The sequence below is a fragment of the Heterocephalus glaber genome, unplaced genomic scaffold (assembly GCF_053883595.1).
Source record: "Heterocephalus glaber isolate CG9 unplaced genomic scaffold, H.glaber_assembly_v1.0 deba00001497, whole genome shotgun sequence".
NCBI classification, from domain to species: domain Eukaryota; kingdom Metazoa; phylum Chordata; class Mammalia; order Rodentia; family Bathyergidae; genus Heterocephalus; species Heterocephalus glaber.
The window spans coordinates 72,927,540-72,950,895 of NW_028258320.1; the positions used below are offsets into that span (position 1 = coordinate 72,927,540).

The window sequence follows — 23,356 nt, forward strand, 5'->3', positions numbered from 1 at the left end:
AATTGTGACAGAGAAGAGTTATAACTCAGGCTATGCAAAATAAATTAGAAATTTGTGATTACTTTTAAATCTGTTCATTATCATTCAACTTTTAAGATAAGTACAAATCAACATTTTATGCATTATTTTATTTTTCAAGATTTTCTGCCCATTACTATTTTCATTGGTACCCATCAATTCCATAAATTACTACACCTCCCTTTTCTTTCTGTATGAAATAACCATTTATAATTTAAAAAATATTAAACTCTCACAAAAGGAGTACTGTTTGGTACTACCATTACCATTTTACTGCTACAGATTAACAGAAATCATAGTTTAGATCAGTGTTTTCACAATGTAACATTTTGATATTCATGTTTTCTTTCCTGAATCTTAGGGAGAAACTAAACACTTTCTTGAAGAAAGAGAAAATTATGGATATGCCAAATAGTCCCACTGCAGTTTAAGGGGAAAAAAACACTCCCCCCCCCCGCCCCAAACTAGTTCATGAGTGTCACTCAACAACATTCCCTATTTTTTTTCAAACTATCTTAAAATATCTTGATTTCATAAGGGTATCCTAATTAGTTGGTTTTAGTTTCTTGGTTGAAGAATGAATAAAATTAGTGGGCTCGCAGAAGTAGCATCCACACAAAAGATATCCTTTATGTATCTTAAATTATTTTTTAAGTAACGCCACAGCTTTACACCGCTTATATATGTAGAATCACTTCTACCATGACTGGGATTATTTTGCCCTTCTGTTACAGATGAAAATAAAAAAAGGTAGGGTAACTAAATTACTTTAAAATGACATTCACTTTAAGTTTAAGAAATAATAGGCACCTTTTTTTTTTTTTTAGGAGAAGACAATAGGCTATACCACCACCTTTAAAGTCCAAGTTCCATGATCTTAATATATAATCACACCTGGATATGAGATATTTTAAAAAACCACACGTAGACATAAGCTCAAGGTAGAGCTGTAATAAACAAATTCCTTTTATAAACAAAATTTTCACTGAAAAGCCACAGTAGATGGAAAAGAAGAAAGGATATTACTTGGTAAAATCCAGTGACATCTACAATAGTTTTACAGCACATTTAAGCATTCTAGGGTTTTATATCTTCACCTGCCTTCCATTTCTTAGTTGCTTCTTATAAAATTGACATTGTGTGGGCTGCGGATTTAACTCAGTGGTTCCATCACCTGCCTCAAAAGCGCAAGGTCCTGAGTTTGATCCCCAGTACAAAAAAAAAAACCTGACATTGTGAATATAGGTTTAACCTCAAGTGTAGTCCTGAATTTGAGTTCCAGAAAAAGCAAAACACTCCAAATTTCTTCCAATATTATGGCCTTAATTTTTTAAAAAAGATTTGTTTAGAAGGCGATGCCCAACTAAATGGGAGAAAAAGCAGCAATGTGTAAATATATATACTATTCACTGTATGGAAGTGTTTTTTTGTATGATATCTAGAATGCACTTGCTCTGTCCATCTCGATATAAAATGACTTATACCAACACTACCAAAAGTAAGAGCATCACATAAGGGGCACACAATTACAATTCTGCTAGTCTTAAAGGCAGTAAAGAGAAAGAAAATATATCAAATAGTACATGCACATCTTACATAATTTCCGTGGAATTTCCAATGGGTTCTATGCAATGTGCCTCTTTTCTATAACCGTATTACCAACTACCAAGAAAGGAAAGATGAGTTTAAAAGTAATGGTACTGAACTGAATTGTTTGAAGCCCGTGCCCCACAAATGGGGAAAAGTGCATTTAGTTCAGCAGCAGTACAGCACAGCGTGAAGACTGTGTGCTTAGACACACATATTCCAGACTGAAGGATGTGCAAGGCAAGTCAAGATATAAAACCATAGTACACGGCTAAGTAACCTCGAAACGTACACATATTGCAGTTTTCAAAGAAAGACATTCATTTCATTATACAAGGATAGGGAGGAAAAATCCTTAAAGTTACCTATTGTAGTTTATGATATAATAAATACATATCTATATAGCATTGTATATACATATATAGAATGTGTTTATGTATAATTTGCCAAATTTGTTAGTTTTTGTGGATTTGCAACTTTCAGAAATGAAAAAAAAATCCTTTTTACTACAAATTTCTATTCCCCCAAACTTAAGAAAACATATATATACTAGGAAAGGTTTCAACACCCTATCCCTATCCAAAGACTTACCTCAGATTTTGCTCCACAACTCGTCAGAGATGTAAAATTAAAGAAATTTTAGAGTTTTCACTATATATTGACACTTTGCCAGTTGTTTCAATAAGCAAATATCTTATATTTAAATCAGCGGATGCAAATTCTTTAACAGAGGATATATACTCTAGTTGTGACTAATTAAAACAGAGCAAATCAAAACAAACAAAAAAAATCCAGTGATTTACTCTGACTGTAAACAATATATAAAATTTAAATTTCAAATTTCAAAATAAGTTAAAGAAACATTCTACCTTCAGGGCCTATCATATATAAAGATCTGACAATTGGTAAGGGGAAAATGTTTATGAAAAGTTGCAACAAATTCATTTGCTATTATTTTTTCCAAGAGAAACGTTTATCTAACTATACTACCTCTGTCCTGTAAATTTAATAAATTCATAATTTGTTGGCAATTTTTTAAGCAAACTGGCATATCAGATTACACAACAGAAAAACATCCATCAAATTCAGCAAAGAAAACTTATGTAAGCCTTTTTTACAGAATTTTAAAAAAATCTAAATGGCTATGATTCCTCTATTAGCAGAAACACATAATGCAGTCTTTATAAATCTGCCATATATATCAATATCTACATAAATAGACACAGATACAGATGTGAAATGTGAACGGCAGTCTGATTCTGAACAGTGTGTAGGACACGCAGATCTGTATCAGACCATGGCGCGATACGGACCCTGCATCTTTAAGAATTGAATAATAAAAGAAGGTCCCCCAGCAACAATCTGAGCGGGGAGGTGACTGAGTGGACAGTTCTCAATACTCATGATTGAAAGTTTGCTGCAGAGAGCTAGCTCAAAGGGAAGGCTGTGCAGGTTGGGGTTGTCATTCAAATACAGTTCTTCTAGATTCTCCAGTGTACCTATTTAAAAAAAATCAAATAAACCATTATTTAAAAAAATTAATTACTATTAAAGATTCAACTGAGAATTATATACACATTTCCTCTTAATCTCTTCCAATAGTTCTACAATTCTTACAGTGATGGAACCTTACACTTTATTACATATTCAGGTCACCTGGGGAGATTTTTTTAAAATCCTGATGTTCAGCTCACGCTCTATACCAACAAATCAGAACCTTATCCTTAATGATTAGTTTTCAAGCTTGTAGTTTTCTGAAAATTCTCCACATCCAGCAATTCTGTTTAGGATAGCCTGGCTATATATGTGTATGTATAATTCTAGAAATGAGTTCTTAACACAATCAGTGTCCATAATTCCTTTTATAGACAATGCAACAATTTCTAATATAAATATATTTCTCATGTGGAAAGTTTTTGTCTTTGATATAAATCTTTCATTAACAGAGTTATCACATATTTAGCAGTAATTATTTTAGGACATTCATACATTTTAAGTAAAATTTTGCAGCCATTACGTGAAGCCAGCTGAATCAACCTACTAGGAATGTAATTAATTGCAAAGTTGCCTCATGTGCTTCCAATTTTAAATGTCAAAATTTGGATTTCTTGAAAATGGTATTAAAAAATAATAAAAACAACAGTTATCAGGTTATGGGTATTTACTCATAAGATATTATTCTTTACAACTAACTCTGTATGAAGCAACTATTATCATCCTTATTTTACAAATAAGAAATTTGAGGCTTAGAGGGTTCACATGTCTTATCCAAAGACACAAAGCTAATCTGGCTGAGTCAGATTTTAAATTATCTACCATCACTAAAACCATTGGGGGGGTTGGGGTACTGGGGATCGAACTCAGTTCCTTACGCTTGAAAGGCAGGCACAGTGCCACTGAGCTACATCCCATCAAACCATTTTTAACCACTAATCTACAGGGCTTCTGGGATAGAACACTATAGATGGCAAAAGACAATCCATGGAATTACTAATTTTAGAACTATTAGTTGGGTTGGGAATAGAGCTTAGTAGGAGAGTACTTATCCAGCATGCGTAAGACCCTTGGTTTTCCTTTTGCAAAAATTCTAAAGTACCTCCAAATATTGATACTTGATTATACATAGTAATCACAAAGCCTCATAAACAAATCTTCTTTTGGCATAAGACGTTAATAATTTAATTCAGACTGTGTAATTTTTAAATCTGGAAGAAGTAATTCCTCTAGATTGGAATTATATAAAACTTATATAAGTATATTAAAACACTCTCAAATACACTGTTAATCCGAACACCCTCAATCAAAAATCAACCAACCAACACCAAACATGGGTACTCTACAAAAACAAACCAACTAAAATAACCCCAAAACTTAGGCCTCATATAATCTCAGCTTACAAAAATACATTTGTCAAATTTATCTGAAAAATCATGAAAAAGCACAAGAGAAGATTCTTAGTAGAGTCAGTATCCCCAAGGCTCCTACCAATTTCCTCAGGAAGATGAGTCAGCAGATTTTCTCCGAGGCCCAGGTGTGTGAGATTGGTGAGGTGACCAATGCCTCTGGGAAGTGTGGTCAATTGGTTATTTGTCAAGACTAATTTCTGAAAGGTTAACAAAAGACAGTTACACATATATTTCCTACAACCAAAGTAAGTATAACTGACACATCCACCAAAGAACAAAACAGGAATATTAAATTGGATGAGACTTAGTTAAGTCACAGGATTTTCTTTTTAAAATTATCATTTGTTTGAACAAAAGGAGATAGGTTATATGAACATAAAACCCAGCCTACTGCTGTTAACAGAAATATCTGGTCAAAGAATCAGGTCAAAATCTTAAGAAAAATATTAACTTTAATCATACAGCCATCGGGACGTTTTACCTGTAAATCCTTAAGATAAGCAATTTCATTCGGCAAGGATTCCAATTTGTTCTCCTCCAGATCCAACTCTCTTAATTTCCTAAGGTTCCCAAGACCATGGGGAAGTTTCTTTAGAAGATTGTTTGATAATATTAGAACCTAAAGAGAAATTACGCAGTGTTTGGCAACTCATGAAATGACATTATTTATTACTGCTGTATAGCTTAAAACTCATTAAACAACGCTAATTTTCCAAACAAAGAATGCTAAGGGTAGTAATTATACAACATATAAAATATTTTATTTATTATTCTAAAAATTTAAAAACCCTCCACTATTGGAAAGATTTTTATTCAAGTATGTGAAAGGTAAAGTAAGAGAAATAATTTTAACTAAATTATGAAAAATAAAATTAACTCTTTGCATTAAGATTCATATATAGTTAATATAATTTGATGCTAAATAGTTATAAATGTCTAATAGGTAATTGATTATTCAAAACCCCTTATAAACCTTCACTTAAGGAAGTCAGCAATTGACTAGTAACTGCCTATTATCATCAATCCACTACAGTTAATTATTTGTGGTATTTACTATATATTTTAAGGTATCCTAAAAGATAAAGGAAGGAAAAAGGCTTAGGATGACAATCCTTGTTCTCAAAGAAGTTATAACCCAGAAGGGAAGCAGATAGACAGGAAAGGGAACAGGGATAGTGGAAAAGGTGCTAAGTAGAAAAGATGTACATAAAATTATAACTAGTTTTTTATGTTAAATTATTTCACCCAAAGTTATATAACCCATAATAAGATAAAAATATACCATAAGACCAAGAAAATAGCAGCTATCATCTGAGTTTATTTGCAGGGCACTATATTAAATGCATTATGTGCATTATTACTGTATTTAGTCCTAATTACAACTCTATGAAGTAAATACTATTTATCCTAGGCAACTGGAAAACTTAGGAATCAGAAATTTGGGCAGGTTGAATTCATAAATATAGGGAGATCAAATTGGAATTACACCCAGATCTGTTTGATTTCAAAGACTGTGCTTTTAACCATTACACCATATGATTTCACCTTATTAAAATAATAAAGTAGAATTTTTAAAAAAAGAATATGTACACAGGAGAAACTTTAAAACCATACACATACTATTAGTAAGTTTTTTCACCGAGAAGATTAAAACTAGGGGATCAGAGGCAGGAGCAGTCATCTTACTAAGGAGGTGACAGTAAGATAATGAGAACAATAGAATTAAACACACAAAGTCAGAAATGTGGATACCACATTTCCAACGTACAGTGACTGTATTAGGATGGAAACTGGGCCAGTCATACAAAGGAAGATTCTAAATGGCAATATAAAGAAGCCGTAATTATTTTGGTAGACAGTGGTATACTTCTTACAAAGAATAACAAAAAAAAGAATACTGAAGTTTAGAGAACTTTTCTTTCAAAAAGATATTTTATAGCACTCAAACCTACCAAGAGTGGGCAAGAGTAATTCACAAGTACTGATCCTAGACTAATTAATTCAGTATCCCATCATCCTAATAAGGTTGTATGTTTAAGAGAGCTCTAATTAAGATCTTCATCAAAATAGAAACGGCTTATTTTAACTTGAAATTTTATAAGAAAACTGTGGAAGGGTCTAAGGATTCTAAATGCTCATTTACACACACCTCAAGGGAAACTAGACCAGATACATCCTCAGGGATCTTTGTGAGCTGATTAGTAGCTAAATTCAATTCCACCATACTGGTCCAAGTTCCAAAATCCAAAGGAAGTGATGTTAATTGATTGTCCTGGCAAAGACAAAAACAAGCATCATAGGCAGAAGCCACAAAAACAAAAGCACCACATATACCTCCTTTTGGAAAGAGCATTCTTAAACAAAAAAACCACATTTCCTCTTTTGATATCTAAATGTAGAGAGAAGAAAAAAAGCAACAAAAAGTCAGCTTCTTTAACAAAATTTTTTGTACAGCAATTAGGCTTTTGAGGCTAAACAAGAAGTTGTTTCCTTTGTGAATATCTCTAGTGGAAATAGAAAAATACAGTATATAGAGAAATCACTTGAGAATTCAAAGATCCTGGTGATAAATGTTTCCCCCATTTCACAATAATGTACAAAAATCATTCAATGGAAGATATAGACTACAGGAAAACCAGATGACCTCAGGAATTCAGGAGTTGCTGAGCTATAAAGTAGGAGAGGAAAAAACAGTTTTAGTAAGACAGCAACTTAAATGATTAAAACACTGAGTATCAACATTTCCACTTTTAAAATCTGTAATATGGTAAAATACGTTCACCATTAAATAATAAAAACAGCTGTGGTGGTGGTGCATGCCCATAATCCCAGCACTTGGGAGGCTGAGGCAGGACTGCTGCAAATTGGAGGCAAGCCGGGGCAACATTATGAGTTCAAGGGCAGCCTGAACTACACAGCAAGATCCTGTCTCAAAACAACCAAAAATAGTAACAATGATAATAAACAGATGATGAAATAGTATGACCCTAATTTTGTTTAAAAATTTTAAATGATTCACTACCTTTCCCCAACTTTCCCACATTTACTTTTAAGATGCATTTTGATCAATAACAACTCTTAACATATTATTATGTGTTACAGGTGCTGGCAACGGAGAGGGCGCTCTGCATCCTGTTCCAGACAGACATCAATGGCCCAATGCCAATACGTTAACTTCTCAGTAGCAGGACTGTTCTATGTTCTTTTCTCAATCTGTGTTTTTAGTTTTTTCTGTAACACACATGGATTACTAGTCTCATTTTACACAAAATCATCCATATGAAAAAACCCAACTAGCAAATGCCTACTAGAAAATCAAATTTTTCTCTTACACGTAAATAAAATACATATTTATTATAATATTTAAATATTACCTATTTATGCCCAAACAACTGATAGTTACAGTATGGTAAAGTATTTTCACTTTTACTACTGGTGCTTACATAGAAGAAAATGTCAAGCTTCATTGTGATTTCTTCAAGAAAAAGTTTTGTTAAACATTTATCATGTTTGAAGAAAAGGCAAAGCTCTACGCAAAGTCTTGTTTTTATTTTACTGAAAACAGCAAGCCTTAGCTAACATACTATAACAACATCAGAATCATAAAAATGTATAATCAGATGCAAACTAATAACATCTGGACCACTATTCTACCCCTATTATTACAAAATGAACATTCAAAATTAATGCTATTACCACTGTATTACTTTCACTGAATATATTAGTCATACAACCAGACTGATTAATAAATTTCATATTTAAGATTGTAAGACTATCACAAATTTACACTGGTCCACTTCCAAAGAATTATCATAAGAGATACATACAATATTTATGACCAAGTACAGACAGAATCAAGAAACTCTTAAGTGTTTAGACTGTAAAAAAAAAAATCATAATTATGTTAAATGGTTTATCAAAGATAGAAAGATGTAGTTTGATATGATAGAAAAAAATACTACCTGCAATTAGGAAATTTACATGTCCAGGATTCCTACCTCTACCATAAAGTTGCTATGTGGTCAATTTGGTTTTTTTCTCTAGGTCTAAACTTTGTTCACTGAAAATTAAATCATTGGACTTGATAATTTTCCATTTCATCACTATCTTCACAATAAATTTTTCTACAAATGTGAAACACATTCACTACAGAACATATAGATAAGCAAAAAGAAATAAAGATCACCCATAAATAATTCTGATAGCCAAAGTAAATATACTGTAGAAAATACTGACTACAGATATGCATATAAGTACCAAGGTATTTACTACGTAATTAAGCATATTAAAAACAGCCTGTAAAAAGGAAAAAAAAAAAACAGCCTGTAAGAACTATGTGTGAGAAGAGATTTTTATATGCTTTAACTTTCTTCTACTTAATAAAGTAAGACTGCAAACTGGTATTTAATATTCTTCTAGACTAAAACATTAATTTTAATGGCTCCATAGCATTCCACTGAGATATATTAATAAAATTAAATCCTTTAGTACTAATAAAATGGTATCTACAAAATAGCTCTGAAATATCCCTACAACTAAACTTTTATGGTCATTCATGATTATTTCTTGAAGACAGATTTCGAAGGGCATACACAATTCTAATATATTTATTATCTGATAAAAACTGCCTTGAAGTACTTTATCAGTTGAGATTTCCATCAACAAAGTGTAAGTAACCATTTTCTATACCAATAGAGAAAATGTAAATATTAGAAATAATGGTAATTCCCCCTTGCTCCCAACAGATGCTTACCTTCATATTCAGCTTACTTAATACTTTTGCTCTGGAGAAAATTCCAAATGGGATTTTATTGATTCGATTGTGTTCCATGTTGAGAGAATAGATGGTAGAAAACTGAGATGGACCACCGACTGGATATAACTGGAAGCAATTTCTAGCTAAGGTCAAACTATTCAGTTTTACAAGACTGGATAAAAGACTCTGCCAAAAAAAACACACCATAGAATAAGCATAAGATGTAGATCTGAAACAAGACTTATTCTGTATAGAACAGCAGTTTCAAACACAAATGTCCCACAGGGCTTTGCAGGTAATAAATGACAGAGACTGGCTGGGCTGGTTCTGTGATACCTTGCCTACAGAGACAGGCACTACTCAATTTTAGCAAACTTGCCCTGCTTTATAAAAACTGTAGCATCAGTGTCGTCGGATTTCCAGATTTCAGAAGAAAAAGAAAATTCTGATTATTATTCTTTGGCTTTGATTTATTTAAAACACTCGATGGACTAAAGAAAACATATCCAAAGGTGAGAAGTATCTTGTAAGTGGCCAGTATGAGACCTCCATAAGAGCAGAAACTTTAGAATGAGACTGTCTTGGTCTGAGTCCTGGCTCAGCCACTGACTGTGTACCTAATTTTATCTTGGTCTTAGTTACATACCTACTGCTAAAGTAGTATTAAAAGTAATATGATGCCTGGCACAAAGCAAGCTATTATTCCATAATTTAATAGTTCCTTTTATAATTATTCAATTCCGAAGATAATTATACTTCCTGATATGTTGTTTTCCTATATAGTAAAATTTGAGAGAATACAAGCATCCTTTTAACAAGTACTCACTGTGCACCTAGCCCCATCTCTCCTCCTGCTTTAGCTTCCCATTATGTAACCAAAGGGCCAAGTACAGAAGAATGTAAAAATGTAAAAATGTAAAAGAATCTTTACTATTTAAGTAACTTAGAGTAATAAAGTACGCAGATAGGACACAGTTAGAAAATAATACATCAGTGTGTATCATCAACAATAGATTGCATAGAATAGGCTCTTGCTATTCAAAGTCTGGGTCAAGGAAAAGTCACATTAGCATCCCCTGGTAGCCTGTAGGAAATGGAGACTCTGGGCCACTCCCACAGACTCATAATGTGCATTTCAACAAAACTCCTCAGGGATGTGAATGCTCACTGACACTCGAGAAACACTGCTATAGGCTATTAAAATAATTTTGAATCCTGGCTGTATTTTTTAATAGACTATATCTTTGAGCAAGCAGTTTGTCCAAACCTTATTTATTTTTAAAACAAGGATGCCTTTATTTTGTAGGTTGTAGTGAAGACTAAAAGAGATAAAATATACGAATAGCTTTATAGTACCTAGTATATATAGTAAGTGCTTAAATTTTGAATCTCTCCTCTAAATTCAAAGAAATACTGGAATAAATGGAAACAAAAAGGAGTTTGGGGTGAGTTCTTGAAGAATGAAAAAAAATTACGAGTAGAAAAAAATCATTCTAGATTGAAGTAAAAGCATAAGCAAATGTGAGAGGCGTGTGGCTTTTAAATAATGTTCAACCTCTGTTGTCTTCCATGAGCAAACTGAAGACGTGGTACTTAAGATGTCAGTATAACTGGCAAGGTCAACTTAAAAAATGAAATAACTATAATTGAAGGTATAACTACATAGTAAACTGGGACTGGTTCTTTATATTGAACAGTAAGAAGTGATCCTCAACATTTGTCTTTTGCACCCAAATAAGAAGAGCACAGATATGAGCAGTGCTTGAGAAAACTGCATGGCAGTTAATTCAGGGAAAACATCTTCAATCTTTTACTGAAAATATAGGAGCTTTACTGAATCTCTTGGTAAAAATACTCTTCTTCCAACTGACTTTACTGACATTCTCCTACAACAGAAATGTTAATATGTGAGTACACTGAGAAGGTGCAAAAAGGAGCTGGCTCTTCAATCCCTTATGTCACAGTGTGACACATGGGGGTTGCTTAGCATTCCTTTCAAATCAAGAAACGTCTGAAGTCTTGCCTTAGATCTTTTAGCTAACAGTTTTGTCAACTCTGGTAAATTAGATATAATTCATATATTTCTTACCATATTTTCAGAAAAATACTTCAGGTAACAAATTTGGCCAAAATATAACCTTTCCAGTGTTATTTCTCTATCTGCTAATATCACCCCAATAATTAGTAGGATTACAATGAAGATTAAGAGATAATACATATAGTGCTGAGTCTTATCCTGAGCATGTGTGCTTAAGTTAATAAATTCCTTTTCCTTATGTGTCTAAATTTATATTAAAACTAGTCCATTTTCGGTTGGTCTTCAAATAGAAAAATTTGCAGTCATTTTACCAGCTTATTTCAACAACATTATGACCTTCCTCTGAAAATCATGTTCATGATTCTTCTTGCCTAAACTAATCTGATTGTCTCATATAGTGCCCAAGCTGGCCTTGAACTTGGGATCCTCTGGAGTAGCTAAGATTACAGGTGCACACCACCATGCCTGGCTTATAGACTATTTCTAAATAAAGCAATGTTTTCTCATATTTAGATAAGGCCAAAGGTTTCCTCCATAGCATTTGAAATGGACCATTTTAAATGCACACATGTACACTCATATACACACAATCTTCCATATTTGAAGAATTATCTTCATAATCATTTAATCTAAGGCATGTAATAAATTTTGTGGGGTCTTGTTTCCTGTTTAAAAAAGTAAAAAGTACAAAGTTCAGTAGCTGCCAGGAATTGGGAAGAAGGAATTACAGTGGAACCTCAAGTTACAATTGGCCTGACATACGAACAACCTGGATTAATTAGGTTAATGGAAGATTCATCTGCCTCTTGTTATCTATAGCATGTACTCAGGTAAACATCCAGATCTCAGCTGTATTGACTTACAACCAACTTGAGTTACAACCAGCCCTCAGAAACCAATCAAGATCATAAGTCAAAGGGCCAGGGATTTAGCTCAATGGTTCTGCCGCCTGCCTCACAAACTCAAGGTCCTGAGTTTGATCCCTGGTACCAAAAAAAAAAAATATCGTAAGTCAAGGGTCCACTGTAATTGGTAGAGCATAAAGAACACTTTTGGAGGAATGAATTGTCTTTGTATGATATTGTACTGATGGATATATGCCATTAGAAATCTTTCTAAATCTATAGATTATACAACACCAAGAATATACCCTAAACTATGTACTTCAGGTGATCATGATATGTTCACAGAGGTTCATCAATCGTTATTTTAATAAATATACTATCCTAGTAGAGGTTATCAATGATGAAGGTAGCTATGCATATGTGGAAACAAGGAATATACAGAAAGTCTGCACCATCCACTTCATTTTGCTAAACCTAAAACTCAAGAAAAAATTCTGACTTGCTGGGCAAGGTGGTACAGCACTTGGGAGGCTGAGGCAGGAGGATCCCTACGAGTTTGAGGCCACCTTGGGCTACACAGTTATGTTGAAGGTCAGCCTGAACTACACAGTGAGACTCTGTCTCAAAAACCAAAACAAAACAAAACATTCTGACCTGTTTCAGTTATAAAATACCATATATGAAAGCAGCACAACATCCGTATCCTAACAGGTACCCTGTAAATTGTTTTTCTTCACTGGCTATAAATACTTGTGTGTATTCAATTTTGATACGGATCCAGTTTTTATATTCAGGCATAAGAACACAGCAAAAGCAGTCAACCTTAAACTCACAAATCATACCCACAGAGAATCTCCAGAACTAATTAATGCATGGTTGGCCCTATTATGGTCATGAGTCAGCCCTTAAAAGGGGGATGATGCTAAACAAGTACAATCTCAACCATTTAGGTCATTCTAAATTACCACCATCACAGAAGGATAAAAATCCAGATAGCGCAGGTCTCAGGGCTATATGCATTACCTGTGGATTTTACTCCTTATCCCCACTTAAAACTACTACCAACAGTAATCCTTTTTTTTTTTTTTGCCACAAGTAAAATACTGTCATAGTCTTCGTATGAACAGCCTAGAAACTGAAATCATGGAAAACTTATCTTTATATTCTGACCAAGCTAAGAGCTAAATTAACAGGTGCTACATACTTTGTATTTTTTGTTTCCATAAGAAATCAAATAAATAATTTTATAAATTAATTGATATAAATCTACAGCTTCAACTACACAAATGCTTCTTCATTTTTTCTTCAGTGTAAATTGGGGGGAAATATATATATATATATATTCACACACACAAATACAAATATATACACACATATATACAAAAAAATCTATTTAATCCCTAAGCATATTTACTGAAAATATTTTTCTCATAGAAGCAACATTAACCTAGGTTAAAGATAATGTGTTAAATAACATTTTAGTGACTGTTATGTACTAAAAAGGCTTTAATACTGCTGCATCAGTAGGGTAATAATTTGGGTCATATGAGAGGTGCAGCTAGTATTAGTCTTAATAATAAATAGTGTACTCCATTACAGGTCATTCTTTCCACATATTGTACCATCTTTCTACAATACTTTTTTATAATTGAAGTAGGCAGGGTAGCTGGGTTTTTAAAACCAGTCAGGGAGCTTTTTCTTAAGTTTTTCTTGTCACTTCCCAAAATGGTATTTTAAAAATTTAAACAGTGCTATAAGGGAATATAGCACACTGACTTTTCTGGTTTTCCCATCCTCCATAATTAAAAAAAAAAAAAAATTCCTATATCCATTCTTTCTTCTTTGAAATTTTTATCTTAGTGGTGGCTATATATCCATAACATACTCATGTAAAGTCTCAATCACCAATTATTTACCCAGTTGTAAAAATTGGCTCATTTTCCCTGTATTATCTTGCAGACTTGTTTCAATCAACTTGCTTTCTCTAGTCCACTTCTTACCTCTGGTAAAGTAGAAATGTTATTGTTCTCTAAATTTAATTCTTCAAGTGCACTGCATTTTGCTAATGATCTGGGTATTGCTGACAGTCTATTATATCTCAGTCCAAGACGACTTAAACTGGACAAGTTTCCTGTCAATGAAAGAAAAAGAAATTTATTTTTCAGAAAACCTGATGAGATTCATATTGTCACAGGCTATCCATAAGATGTTTATAAATTATTATAAAGTATTATTTTAGCTCCACCATTTCTGTGCCTAGGTCTTTAAGACATAAAATGATCAGACATTCCTTACTCAAACAAAAGTCCATGAAGCAAGATCCTAAACTTTCAAAACCAAAGAACTTGTATTAAAGAAATAATGAAACACACAGCTCTAAGTTAATGTTAAAAATGAACTATTAGAAAATATTGCATCCTTTAACAACTTAATCTTTAGATTCAACAAGTGGTTCTACTATTTGAACATCTATAATCTGAAAATATGAAATCTGATATGCTCCAAAATAAGAAACCTTATGAGTATCACACACAAATATACTGACATCAGTGATATCTAAGCACATATTACCCACTACTGAACACTTTTTTAAAAGACCATTTTCTTTTTCTAGGCATTTCTAGTTTTATTGCCAAGACTACATGGAAAACTATACATAAGCTGCCTGGTCAAATATAGTAATATCTGCTACCATAAGAGATTCAAACCAAAATTAGTTTCCCAAATAATATACATAAGAAAGTAAGTTCATTTTGATATTTAAAAAGGTGTCAGTAATAAGAATTTATAGTCCAATGAATTTTTTTTCCATCCTTAATTTCTTTTCTACCTGCAAATTACAACTGTTACTTTGACACTCTTGGACAGGCCAGTCTAAAACGACAAATGTTACCTTTACTTTTAAAGTAAATATTTTGTTCATCTGCTTGATACTTATTTTTTGGAGACAAGTATTTTAACATCTTTCAATTTTCAGCAACCTGTCCATTTTTCTTTTTACTCTATTTTTCAAAATAGTTGTTGTATGATTACTTTCTTTCTTAAATGCAATATTACTACAATACTATAAAAAACGTACTAGTCCATAGCATAACTTAAGCTTTGACACTGTAAAAGGACAGTCATTATGCTTCATAATCCTTATTTAGTTATCATTCATCTTCTTCTTTCCTTTTGGTTAAAAAAATATTCTCTTGGGTCTATACTATAAGGCTAGCCAATTATAGTGCAGAAAAACTTAGCAACTAAGAATTATTCCACAGGTGTTAGGGTCATTTACCTAACTTTTCTACAACAGTGTTGGCAAACTGGCCCAGAAGTTTGCAAGTTCTAATTAAGATTTCAACAGCCACAAAACAGAACACAAAAGAAATAATAAAAACTACCATTTAACAAAAATAACTTTATCTGTAAAATGCTTTCTAAATTAAAGATGCTTCACAAGTGTCTTTCGAATGACATTCGGGTAAGATATATCCATTTTGAAGGGGATGAAAATAGAAGAGGACTGGGTGAGTTTCCAAAGCCCCAGAGAACTTAGAAATCAGAAATAAGGATACGAATGGTATTTCTATTGCTTTCACTACATTAAAATATTGAACAGGATGTAAATGTTACTTAAAAGTTAGATTGTAACAAGGTAAAATTATATGCTTTATAACTACATTAAAACTGTATGTATACTGGCAAAAATCGGCACGACAGAATATTTAAATTAGAAGCATCACAGCATAAGAAAAACAAAGTATTCCATATTATTTATGTAACAGTGTTATTTAACCTCTCAGTCTGTTTCCTCATCCACAATACCGAATAGGATTCCCCTAGGGATCACACAGAATGTAGTTAAGATAAGTGACACTTAACAAATAAATGTTCAACAGAAAAATTTTATTGTATGGTATATGTCTCTATTTTGTGATATTCGGTACATAAGATTCTATTACAAATTAAGATATGAAAGACTTCACGTTATTACAATAAGTGAAAAGCAAGACAATTATGGATTTTTATGATCTCAACAAGGTACAAACATTCATGCAAAAAATACAAAGATAATAGCAGAATTATCAAAAATTTAAATCTTTACTGTCAACTGGTCTACATTTCTCCTAATTTTCTAGTGTTTTGTAATTTAAAAAACATTTTGATAAGGAACTATCCTTTAATTTAAAAAAAACATTGTAACATCTTTCCACCACCCACCACCCATCCTTTCTTTGTGGATGGAATACTTTATGTCATAGTCTGTATTGATATAGTAAGTTCATAATAGATATACATATGTAAAATATATTTATAATCTAAACTTCCATTTAAAATTTTGGCAATATAGATGTAAAATCTATAAACACTAGAAGCTCAGAAATGCTGCTGTAGGGTTGTTTTGTTTCATTTTTGTTTGGTTTGTGTGTGTTTGGTTTTTGTTTTTGTTTTGCAGTCCTGGAACTGAACCCAGGGCCTCTGTACAGGGCTACTCCCAGAACCTTCCCCCATCCCTTTTTCTTTTGAGACAGGGTCTTGCCAAGTTGCTAAATTCCTCAGGCTGGGCTCTGCTTGCCATTCTCTTGCTTCAGACTCCCATAGTGCTGGTATCAGAGGCATGCACCACCATGCCCACACATCACTGAGGTTAATTTCGTGCACGAATTTATGAGTCTATCGAGGGTTATTATATCTTATAGTTCAATTTGTGCACAAGGATGCAATATTAGATATTCTCTACACATTATTTCAAATTAAATTACTATGGCTATTTCACTTGATTCTGCCTTCTCAGTCTTTTTCAGCTGCAAATATGACATTCTGACGATGGGAAGATGGGCAGGGTGATAATGCCTACCGAAGCAAAACAAAAACAACAGAAACTGTCTAAAATTTTCAAAGACAGTTTCTTAACACTTAACTCATTTAATTCAACACTGTGCAACAGCTCTACCCATGTCTCCAGTCTACATGGTGTACCCATAACATCTAACAGTAAAGGGTCATACCAGTTACAAATGTCTCATTTCTGTATCCTTTTTTAGACCCTAATGAGTTCTCTAGTATCAGAACCCTGGTGTAAAAGCAGGCACATAAAATACATGTGATAATTACTGAAAGTTTTTCAAGTAAAGCAAAAATTCATAAACCATAAAAGTGAAAGATTAAACTCTATAAAACTGTTATGGAAAAAATTACATAATTATTTCATTAATTGAAAATGTTTTCAAATAAGTTTCATTTCTTCCAAGTCAAATTCTGTTTTCAAAATGTATTTCTTGCATCTATTCCTTCTCCACTCCCTTCATCACCTTAAAAAAAAATCCTTATACCAGCCCTTTGAACACTAGTTATTAACATTCAACTTTATACCACAGTAAATGGAGTAAACCCACTTTTCTTTCTTTTCATGTAGAAAAGAAAAATAAACTGTTTTCCTAACATACCAATTGTAAACACTCTTTTCTAGTTTTTGTTTTTGGCATAAAACTTCAGAGGGCTATCTTTGTTTCTTATTTTTATGAAAAAATAAAATTTCATAACAAAATAATAACCTTTATCTTATTTTCCATGTTCCTTTTATTTTTCAAATTTTACTTCTCTCATCTCTCCCTTCTTCACCCCATACATCTTTACTAGTATCATTATCAAGCTTTATGTATTAATCTTTAGATATTTAGTTGACTCTATGCTATTACTGTTGAATTCTTTTCTATGGTATAGTTGTTGTATTAGTAGATATCAGATTTGGTTTATCTTTGTGTTTATATTATAATTACACATCTCTTTTCAAATGTTCAGTCCAGAAAGTCTGAACTGGTAGCTTTTATTGGTTCTTATGGTACATCAATATAGTTTGTCTTTGAATCTATTATTTTCCTGATTTTGTTGCTATTGCCAGGGTGGGATAGTTGTTGCTAATTAATTGGCTTTTACTATATGCCAATATCTGGTTTGTCTTTCTGTCGAAAACAATACTGCAGTTAATTTCTGGAGAACTGGATGAGGAGCCAATTACACTGCACTCTCTCCTCCCTAAATTGACAGAGGTGGTCAGATCTTAGAACAGAGGCAAAATCCTATAGGTAGTCATGCCCAGAGTGCCTCAGTGGAAAGCAGACACTGAAGAGATGTCTATATTAGCAACAAAGTCTTTCCTCTATAACCGACCTGTAACCCTCAGTACACCTGCACACTCCCACACATACACATATACAATAGAAACAAAACACATCCCCAGATTTCCAAAACTCCCCCCAAAGGTGATCGATAGGGCATCAAGAGGGAGTAAATCAAGTCAAACAGCTGAACTATACACAAAAATAAAAAGGAGACCAGAAAAAAAAAAAGATTGATAAAGTGCTTAGTGAGCTCAAAGATGATGTAACTAAACAGATAATGGATTTAATAAACAAAATTATCATTGAGCTTACAGAAGACACTAATAAAGAGCTAGCTTTAGCAAAGAATTAGTCCATGAAAAGATACCAAACAAATCCAGGGGATAAGAATGTCTATTGAAAGTAGGGGCAATAGTAGTGACCAATGTGAGGATAGTGTCAGAACTACAAGATAGGAATGATACAGGTGGCTATGTACTCAGAGATATTTTAAACACAACAGAACATGAAAAATAGATTCATAGCTGCTAGACTAAGATTAACTGAAATTAGTGAAAAACAAGATAGCACAGATGGCATAAAAAACATGTCTATAGAAATAATAGCAGAAAACTTTCCAAATATGGGGAAATAATTTCACACACAGATAAGTGAGGCATATAGAACCCCAAACAGCTACAATCAGAAAAGAACTTCTCCAAGACACATCATAGTCAAAATCCCACAAGTTTAACATACGGATAAAATTTTAAAAGCTGTTAAAAAAAAAAAGGCACGAAATCACTTCCAAAAGTAAACTCATTACCACTACAGCAAACTTCTCAACATAAACCTTAAAGACCAAAAGAGCTTGGAGTAAAGTGTTTCAAGACCTAAAAGAAAACAACTTCCAACCCAGACTGATATATCATGCAAAACCATCTTTCAAAACTGATGGAGAAATAACTCCCCACTCAGAACACTGATTGGCAGACTGGATCAAAAAAATGAAAGCCAACAGTATGCTGTATATAAAAGAAACATTTAATAAAAAAAAAAAAACTGCACAGACTAAAAAGTCAAAGGATGGAAAATAATATTGTATGCAGTGAAACCCTCAAAACAATTAGAAGTAACTATCCTATTTATACACACAATGGTAGTTAAGCCAAAACGGACCAGGAAGAGGCAAAGAAGATCACTAGATATAGGCGAAGGGAATGATTAAAAAGGAAAAGAACACCAGTGCACTCAACTGAACATCAGTGACCTTACCTTCATGAAATAAACACTACTGAAAATAAAAAAATCAGATAAACCTAACAATTACAGCGGGAGACCTCAATATTCCACTCTCACCAACAACTACCTAGACAAAAACCAACAAATAGCAGAGTTGATTCCATCTTAAAACAAATGGACTTGATAGCTACAGTGTCCTACCCAACAACATTCTTAGCATCACAGAGAAATTTCTACAACATAGAACATACAGGCTAGCCCATAAACCATCCATAAATATATACAAAACAATCAAAATTTTCCCATGTATATTATCAGATTATAGTGAAATGAAACTAGAAATCAATGGCAAAAGAAATTACAGAAATTATGTGAAGACAAGGAGTTTAAGCAATACACACAAGCTTAACTAATGCATGGTTTCTCTTATATAAGAAACCTAAAGGGGCCGGGGATTTAGCTCAGTGGTTTTGCTGCCTGCTGCGCAAGCGCAAGGACCCGAGTTCAATACCCGGTACCAAAAGAAAAGAAAAAAAAAAAAGAAACCTAAAGTGTAAATTAAAAGTAAAATAATAGATAATAGGAAACAGAGAGATAGCTCTTTTGCAAATGAAAAGGTGATCTGAAGATGAAAGTTGGGGTGGAAGGGGTGGGGGAAGGAAAATGAAAAGAATAAAGATATATTATCGTTATGTACCAGCTCACTCTGATAAATGTAATCATTATGTTCTGCAAACATGTACTAAAATAAATAAAAATTAAAAGAGAATATGATATTCTGATTGAAAAAACTGCATTTGCAGAGGCCTTATCCTTTACTTACAAGCATGTATGTTGAAAGGTTTGTCTGCATTTTGCCAAAATCTATGTCAGCAAAACAAGAAAAGAGGTTAAAAAATTAAAGATGAACATCAAAACTCTTTTATGCCACAAAAATTGTGACATCAGAAGTCTACTATTTACTGTGATTTGCCTTCTGCAGTAGGTTCTACACAAACCTCTTTCAATGGGTGCTTTTAATCACAAGCTAAACTGCAACCTAAAAAGCAAGACACAGCTTGACTTTTAATGTTAAACTACTGGGATTAAAAAAATAAAATCACTATTGCTGAGCTTCTATGTATAAATGTATGCGATCATTACCAGTCACTGGCATTTAGCTTTTTTTAAGTGCTTGATTTTGACTGTAAATTGTTCTATGCTCCACTCTGACAGCTTGCTTTCTTACGCTGTCACATTTTTAAAAATCAGTGAAATCAAATGGGTATGAGTTAAGATTAGGTGGTCTGAATTTAAGCAAATATAATCAGAATCTTTAGGTTAATTTGATGTAACTTTTGATTAATACTAATTCAGATGGTCTTAATCTTACTTAACAAAGTAGCAAAAAATTAGAACACAAAGTTCTAAAGATGAAATAATGCCGAAGGTATAATTCCAACATTAAAATGACTAAATTAAAGCAGACTGAAAAGTAAGCAACACAAAAGGTCTTGAATATCAGAAACCCCAAAGAATACCACCATTTAAAAGAAAACTGGTAAAGCTGTTGTACATAAGCAGCATTGTAATTATCTAAAACCTAATTACTAGAACTCTACTTAATGGTATAACCATAATTACCAGAACATTTCTTCCGTGCAAGAAAAAGACCTCTGTGAATTGTTCTGTGCTCCAGCCTTGAAGGCAAAGAGTTTGTTGTATATTTTTATATTTATCTAATTTTGAGAAGAAATAGTAAAATATTTTTTCTACAACAAACCCTTCTCTCTCCTGATTTCATAAAATAATCAGAAATCCCAAAAGACTTTAAGGATATTAAGGTTCACAGTCTGAGAAAAAAATAACTGCTATAATAAAGCTTTGTATTTTCTTTTGTTCACAGATAACTCTTAAAGTGTCTCTTTCTCACATTCTATGACATACCAGTGATACTGGCACTCTCAGTTTGTAAGTAAATGGCACTGATTACTGCCAAGGAATGATAGCTACTCCAGAAGTATGGATGTTAAGGTGTTAAATAAAGAAAAAGGGAAACATCCTAGTCAGTCTACTTAGAAGGACAAGGAGCAAGACATGGGGTGGGGGGTGGGGTGGGGGGTGAATGTTGGAAAACTGATTTTAAGGTGATGTAAGATGAATTTCAGTTGTGGATTCAGGGTAAGATTCCAGGGAAAAGAAGAGCAGGGCAGCCACTGCAAAACTACCATCAACTACTCCCTAGCACAGGAGTTGGGTTTTTTGTTTTTCATTTTAATTTACACTTTCCAAGAACTACGCTAGGATAAAAAAAAAAAAAAGTATCAAGAGAAGCACACTCCATTTAAGGCTTCCATTGACTATGCCAGGTGAAATGTTCTTCTCCAACAAATGAGGGAGAATCTCAAAGGCCCGTAAACAGTACTGAGATGATCGAGGTCTGAATGTTCTTCTACGACTCAATAAAAATACTGCACTGGGAATGGAGGGTTGAAGAAACAACTATTTTAACAGGCATGGTAAGTGATAAATGACAATAAAAAGTTCAATAAATATTTATTAACTTTGCCTTTACAAAAAATCTGCTGACAATTATCAAAGCATGTAAGTTCAATATTACTTAAATTTTTCTTAATGTTGTTTTCACTCATTTCCAAAACATACTGTTAATAATCTGACCATGTAGAACATGCTAGACATGAGACATATGCTATTCTGATACCTTAATTTCCAGAGACCAATATGAAGGCAAATATTTCCATATTAATAAGAACACTTAAAAGAATTACTTCTAATAGAAAAGACCAATGCAAAAATACGAAAACCAAAGAGAAAGAAGGATACATGGAGAACTTATCCTTTGTTAGAGGAAGTAAATCCAAAGAATCTTAGTCATACTTACTGGAAGAGTTTACACTCCAGCATTATCTATGCTTTCTCTATGTGCCAAGACTACTCATTTTGGTACTCTATGCATATCATATGATTGGTTATTATTTACCAACATAGGTATACAAATACATGTATAAAAATATTAAGCAACAGAATATCATTAAACTATTTGAGAGGAACAACAGTGTTGGACTCCAGGCCATGCATGTCGCTCTGGTAGAAAATTTGCCTACATTTTGCTCTTGTCAGAAGACTAAGAGTGGAGGACTGATTAATAAGGCAGAGAAGTTTCGTGGAAGCCCAATGATCAGACTGTACCATGGCTACTGCTTGTTGCTTTTAGACAGGTTTATATACAAAATCAGGAGCAAAAAGCCCATTTGAAAGTTGTCAGTTTCCTCAGAAATTTCAGAAGGATCTGAAAAGTTTTGGTGGAGGAGAGATTGGCCACTGAAAACATTAGTATTAAAAAGAAGTCAAGAACAGTACTTTGAATCAGGACAACAGAAAAAATGTTTTGAAGGCATCCTGGAAAATAGTAATATCTCATCCTTTATCCTGTAAGACTTTGCTTTAAGAAGAAAGTCCCAAGGAATTCAGCTTATTCACGATCAGCTAGGAAAGTGTTCTCTAGAGTTCAGACAACAAGGCACCTGAGACCTCTGCAGCCATACTACAAGGTGGCCTCACTACTGCTCAAACTGGTGCTGGTTTTACAAGAATGCACAATGCAAGAGTTGTGAAAGTCTGGGAGATGTCCACTCAGATTTCAAGAGGAGGCTCAGGAGGCCAGGCAGTGTACTCCTGAGAGGTAAAGGTGTGAAGCTGTGACAGTGAAGCCAAAAGTGCACTGGAGTTCCCAGGAAGTTGGACCCAGGCTTTCTGAGGAAAGCCACAGCAGTGACCAAAACCAGCCCAAGAAAGAAAGCCATGAGGGTTACAACCAACAGCATAGGATGGGACCATTCAAGCCCTTTGGAGTTCACATTTCATCACTGTATCTTTTC

At 33.3% G+C, this 23,356-nt stretch overlaps 1 protein-coding gene across 3 annotated transcripts in view; it reads right to left on the bottom strand.

Annotated features, from left to right (window-relative positions):
- Positions 1-954: 954 nt before the first annotated feature.
- The window catches only part of Shoc2 (SHOC2 leucine rich repeat scaffold protein), an 83,801-nt gene continuing 61,399 nt past the window's right edge, over positions 955-23,356 (bottom strand). For all 3 annotated transcript variants that reach the window (XM_004838950.4, XM_004838951.4, XM_021253451.2), the window contains exons 4-9: positions 14,151-14,281; positions 9,265-9,453; positions 6,661-6,783; positions 4,993-5,130; positions 4,591-4,708; positions 955-3,104 (exon numbers count right to left, since the gene is read on the bottom strand). In XM_004838950.4, coding sequence (XP_004839007.1) covers positions 2,896-3,104; positions 4,591-4,708; positions 4,993-5,130; positions 6,661-6,783; positions 9,265-9,453; positions 14,151-14,281 — 908 coding nt within the window. In that variant the 3' untranslated portion in view covers positions 955-2,895. The remainder of the gene's footprint in view (positions 3,105-4,590; positions 4,709-4,992; positions 5,131-6,660; positions 6,784-9,264; positions 9,454-14,150; positions 14,282-23,356) is intronic.